Source organism: Solanum tuberosum, unplaced genomic scaffold (genome assembly GCF_000226075.1).
Source record: "Solanum tuberosum cultivar DM 1-3 516 R44 unplaced genomic scaffold, SolTub_3.0 scf00201, whole genome shotgun sequence".
In the NCBI taxonomy this organism is placed as follows: domain Eukaryota; kingdom Viridiplantae; phylum Streptophyta; class Magnoliopsida; order Solanales; family Solanaceae; genus Solanum; species Solanum tuberosum.
The window spans coordinates 443,883-450,186 of NW_006239126.1; the positions used below are offsets into that span (position 1 = coordinate 443,883).

At 31.2% G+C, this 6,304-nt stretch overlaps 2 protein-coding genes across 2 annotated transcripts in view; both read left to right on the forward strand.

The window, feature by feature from the left end:
• Positions 1-333, forward strand: part of LOC102590128 (WAT1-related protein At5g47470) — a 3,614-nt gene extending 3,281 nt beyond the window's left edge. Inside the window, exon 8 of the mRNA XM_006355452.2 lies at positions 166-333. Coding sequence (XP_006355514.2) covers positions 166-215 — 50 coding nt within the window. The 3' untranslated portion in view covers positions 216-333. The remainder of the gene's footprint in view (positions 1-165) is intronic.
• A 4,307-nt stretch (positions 334-4,640) lies between these two features.
• LOC102590444 (zinc finger protein ZAT9-like) lies at positions 4,641-5,621 on the forward strand. The gene has a single exon (XM_006355453.1). The coding sequence runs from the start codon at positions 4,641-4,643 to the stop codon at positions 5,619-5,621; it is 981 nt and encodes a 326-aa protein (XP_006355515.1).
• The last annotated feature ends 683 nt before the right edge of the window (positions 5,622-6,304 follow it).

Below are 6,304 nucleotides of genomic sequence, written 5' to 3' on the forward strand. Positions count from 1 at the left end.
GTTTGTATATATATATATATATATATATATATATATATACCCAATTAGAAACCAAGTTAGAGAAAGAGCAAGTGAGCTTATTTGTTTGTATAGAAAGTTTTATGATAGTTGAAGTTTGAAATATATTGCAAGTTCAAATCCTAGTAATGTCTTTTATTTTTGCAGTAGCACGACGGAATATAGCCAATCCTAACTCGTATGGAACCGAGGTGTAGTTGTTGTTATAGTAAGCATGACGGAATGTGCATTGTCACCATTATATTGATGTATCTCTGTTCTTGTAAACAAATGATTTTATTTATTTATTTTTGTAAAAACTTGGAGATTTATTTATATGCATTTTTATATAATTATATATATAAGCTCTGGGAAATTTAGGTCACATTTTTTGTTCTTTCATTGGGTTTTTGGACGTTAGAGAATTCCCATTTAGTATAGAGTCCGGCATCAAAACGGACACTTTTTGAACCCTAAACACTAAAATGGACTCTCTCTAAAAACATACACCAAAAAGGACAATGGACGAACTATAACTAGCATCCCTTAACCCCCGTCATCCCTGTTAACTCTCAATTCATCCAAAATAATATTACACCAACTTTAAAGATAGTTCGCCCACAAATGGACAAACTATAATTTCTTTCATTTCTTGTCACGTGAATATATATCTCTTTCTTCCTCACGTGTTCAAAAAGTGTTTGTTTCATTGCCGAACTGCTTTTAGATTATATATATAGTACTAATTAATCATAGCTTCAATACTAGGATTAATAATTCTCTAATTTAGATTTTGTCATTGAGACTAGCTATACCAACAAAGAAAATTCAATTTTTCGTTTTCCCTTGCCAGAATTCTTAATGGTACCTTATCTGTGGAAATGTTCTAATCATGATTTTTTCGATTTTTCGAAATTCAAACTCGAAATATCTGATTAACTAAAGGTGAATGGATTATATCCATTGTATTGCCATCTCCAGTGGGAATTTAGCTCCCCTCCATTACCCTTTCCCTCCATTTCCTCAAGTGGAGGGGAGCCAGATCCCATCTTTGGTGGTGCATAACGGTATATGTGGATATCAATGACACATATCACATTTAAAATTGCAAATGTCATAAATTAGTCATTAATGTGGATAAATTATGTTGCAAGAATTGTAGTGAAGGACATGATGAAAATAGCATGGCTTACATTTCGACTTTTTATAGCCATATCTGAAAAAGCTAATTACATTATAATGGATTATATATATGTATACACACACTAGCAAAAGTTGTTTTTTTACCATAGATATTCGCGTTAGATCCAACTTGCATGCAATATTAACTAAATTATCAAATAGTTATTAGTTACTATCTCCTATCACTAGAAAAATCGGATAACTCTAAACATAAACAAATGATAAATGAAAAAATCACCCTTGATTTTTTTCGTTTCTATTAAAATTAAACCTCGATTTACCTTATTTTCGCTTATTTCATTTATCAATAGGTCATAGTGTTAACTGCATATCATAAGTTTTTTTCCGAGCCTCCAAACTATAGCAATTATCATACTCATTTTCTTTTTGAATGAAGTATTCTTCATTTAATTTATAAGATAGGTAATTACTATAATTACTTTAAAATGTTACTTTCTTTTGACTTTTCGAAGAGTTACGTTGTAATTTTCTGTTGGTGTTGATAAAAATAGTCCAACAAATTTACAACTTTAGTACAATAATGTGATTTTGTGTGAATTGATTTGACTGAAAAATGCTAACACTATGACCACATGAAGAGTCAGAAATAGTCTCCCAACTAAACCACAAGGCTTAAAAGTCATTGACGGCCCCTTAAAGTTGTTTGCATATTTCACTTAGATACCTCAACACATTCATTTTCCTATTAGATACTTCAATCTTAAAAAATAAATACCTATCAAACATTTTTCTGACACGAAGACATGTGGCATTTTAATTTAATTATTTTAAATAAATGAAATTTAAATATAAAAAAAAATCTAAATCTAAAAAAAAAGTTTCAACTAAAAAAAAGAAAAATCTACTTAAACCACCCCCACCCGACCTGCCGCACCACCACCCACCCCAAACCTCCCCCTTCTTCTCTTTCCCTAAATGATATCCCTTGTCCACCATTGTTATTGTTCATCTTGGAAAAAAAACTGAGATTTTAACATATACTAAGTATGAATTCATCATTTTTGTTTCTCTTTATGCCGTATTTTTTATTCCTATTTTAAATTGATGCTGGTTTTTTCTTAAAAAAATATGTTCTTCCTTTTTTAATTTTGATTTCGAATTTTGATTCTGCTTTGTTGTGGAGGAAGAAGGGGTGTGGATCAGGGGTGGTGTATATGGTCTCCATTTTTTCTGGCAAAAAAATATGGATGGTAGTTTTCAATTTTTCCGGCGAAAATGACGGCAGAATATAATTCTAAATCTGAAAAATTGATACAATGATAATTGACAAGAAGGTAAAAAAATATATGAAGAGGTGTCCTTGTGTACAACAAAGCTAGGGTTTATCTTCTCCAATAAAATTACTATTAACGGGGATAAAATTATGATAAACAACAGATTAGGGCTTGAAATGTAAGAAATAAAGTGAAGTATGGATTTCTTATTGCCTGCATCGTTGGAATTTTTATCAAATTTAAGTATAAACTTAGAAGAAGTAAATTTGTAAAAAAATGTTGATGGTGGATTGTTATGAAGAAATAGGAGAAGCAGGGGTCGTGCAATTTTGAAGGAGAGGAAATTGGAAAAGATTGTTGTTTTTTTTAAAAAAATAATGAGAAAAAAAGGTTGAAAATGTGTTTGATTAAATGATTCACGCGCCCAATAAGGCGTGAGTCCCACTTTTTGTGCCACATATGCACAAAGTGTCTAATTGGTTCAAATTCAGAATGGTCAAGGTGTTCGATAGGTACAAGCTAGCCCTAGTTAAAGTATCTAAGTGAATTATGCGGACAACTTTAGGGGGCGGTGTATGACTTAAGCCAAACCACAACTATATCATGAGACTCATAAGATAGGGTGTGTTTGGTATGAAGGAAAGACTTTGTCTTGAAATCAATAAGTGAGTGCTTTACTTATTTTTTGTGTTTGGTAAATAAGAAAAAAATAATATTATTCTAAAAATATTTATATATAATCTAGGAAAACATTATGAAAGGGTGGAGTGGCCAAGTGAGGATCAGGGGTGGTAGGGGGTGGGATGGTAAAGGAGTGGGAGTTACGGACCTACAGGTCGGGCTGATGCTCTTTCTTTTTGTGTGAGACGATAATTGGGCAGAGAGGGGAAGGGCCATTGGGGGGGAGGGGGGGAGTCATTGTTTTCGGTATATACTTAATATTATTAGGGAAGTCATTGTCCTTATTTTTAATGAGTATTTTTTTCTAAATAAAATATTTTTCAAAATATTAATTTTGACAAACCAAACATGAGAAAATTTGAATATCCAAAAAGATGTTTTCTCTCTCTATACCATAAACAAAAACTTTTTTATTGTTGTTGTTGTTGGTAATAGTGGTGTAAAGTTCAATTTACCAATATAACATGAATTATTTTATCAAGTACCTGCTATTTTCCATCAATACAATTACTACGCGATAATTCTGTCCACCAACATTTAGACAAATAAATAAATATAAAAATAACGCTTTAGAATTTTCGATTCTACAAAAAATTGAATCTTGATATTTTTATTTTCACTCACTTTATTCACCTATAGGCCATGTTATGGAAGTTCCTGGATCGTGTAAAATAATAGTAGTACCAAAGACAGCACCTTCTATTAAAAATGGAAAATTGGCTATGGAGATTCCGTGCGGCCAGAAATTAAAACAAAGGGCTTCAACAGCCACATCAAACATATCATAAGTTTCTGTTTCAAGCCTCCAACTAAGTTTACTCATTTAGTTTCTGTATGAATTATCCTCATTTTTGGACAATTAATTATAATTATCTCTAAATGAGTAAAAATGTTTATTTTTTTTAAAAAAATTCTACATATTTGTACATACATACGTATCTAGAGGTCACACTAGTAAAGTAGTCCACTATAACCTTACAAATTTCTTTATAAGTACCATATTACTTAAAATGTGTAATTTTGAGTAAGTAAATTTTGACTGTAAAAATACTAACATGACACAATAACCATACGAATTAGAAATAATCTCTCTACCACACGGGAACAAAACCTTCCACTTGTAACAAACATGTTTTATGCCTTAACTCTCATCCACATTCAATTAACATCAACTATAAACTAGGATAACTTCCCTCACTTTGCTACTGTCACTAACTAATAATTATTTATATATACCACTTCTCTTTTAGTACTCTTAGTGTAAAATGAGTGAAAATAATAGTGGATAATAATAATAGCCAAAAAAATGAACCATCAAGTCATGTTGTATTACTCTATTGTAGAGTATGTAAGAGGGGATTTAATAGTGCTGGGGCACTAGGTGGGCACATGAGATCTCATGGAGCAGTAGGTGATAATAGTTGTAGTAATAGAAACTATGGAGAAGAAATTAGTGAACAAAAAGATATGATGAATAATTTTAGAAGGGAAAAATTGGAGGGTCAAAAACACTCGTATAATCTACGTACTAATTCAAATCGATTAATGTTTGAGAATAATCGATCAACAAGTGATCATGATCATATAGATGTTGAGAAATCGGAGTATTATTATTATGGTCATGATGTTAAAGAGAAACAACATTGTTCAAGAGAAGAAGAAGAAGATCTCGCGAATTGTTTAGTTATGTTATCGAACAAATCTTATGATTTGTCCGCTAACAATAACAAGGAGGCTAGAAACAAGGCTAAAGAAGTGGAAAAGGGAATGTTTCAATGTAAAGGATGTAAGAAATTTTTTAATTCTCACCAAGCTTTAGGGGGACATAGAGCGAGTCACAAGAAAGTTAAAGGGTGTTATGCTGCAAAACTCGATGACAACATTAAAGATGATGAAAACAATAACAACAATAATAACAACGATGATGATAATGCCGTTGATTATGAAGACTCAATGATCTCTCCTAGTGATTTAATTTTGCATCAAGAATCTAACGATTTTCAATCTCAATCTCCAACATCATCAAGCTCATTTTCAAGAAAAAGATCAAGGGTTCATCAATGCTCGATTTGCCATAGAGTCTTTTCATCTGGACAAGCCTTGGGCGGACACAAAAGGTGTCACTGGCTAACATCAAGTTTGCCAGAGACTACCTTTATACCTACTTTTCAAGAAATCCAATATCACAACCAAGAACAAGTACTATACAACAAGCCTTTATTTATCAACTCTCATCAACCACTAGATTTAAATTTTCCAGCACAACTAGGCAATCCAATTGAAGTTGGCTTGAAACTATACAATAATCCATTTGAACACGAAGGCCCAAGAAGCCAACTCCAGCTATGGAAAGACGATACTAATCAAAATCAAAATCACAACTACAAAGATTCTTTGAGTAGGGATGAAAATCGAAATGCCAAAGAAGCAAAATTGAGTAACCTTAAAGATGTGAATTTGGATAAATGCTCTTCTTGGTTACAAGTAGGAATTGGTCCAACTCCTGATATTTTAGCAACTCTATAAGGATAGTAATGAAATGATAATCAAATATTATATCTTTCGTTCCAATTAATATAAAAAAAGTTATGGGATGTTGCAATGTTTAAATATTTTCAATAATACTAAATAGTAAGTGATTTTTTCATATTTTTATTTTGCTCAGTTATGTCTGAACTCTCCTTCATTGCCAAATTTCCCAAATCATCAAACCTTCATTGGTAATTTAAATGACTAGAAAAAAACTTATAAAAACAACGCCCAATTACTCATCAGAGTTGTGCAATATCAAAGAGAAATTTATGCACTAAGATCATTTCGATTTCTATGGCGTTTATGTTCTCATACTTGTTCTTTTATGACATGACTAGAAGCAAGAAATGGGTAAAAATTAGAGATATCTGGATCAGTTGGTGAACAAAATTTCAAAGAGATTTTTATTTACTTTATTTAAGTGAATGTCAAGCACAAAAATTTCAACTTCATGGCGTGTCACTGCCATAAAAGAGATCATTAGTGGCAATAATTTCTTTTAGTTGTCGTAAAAATATTTAACGTCGTCGCATTTAAAATGTCTAAAAATTTTAGTGACATTTATTTATAGTGTTGATTTTTATATACCCATATTTATTATTGTCTCTAAATATGCTATAACAAAAATTATACTATATATTGCCATTAAATAATTATAGCAATATTCTTTATTTATT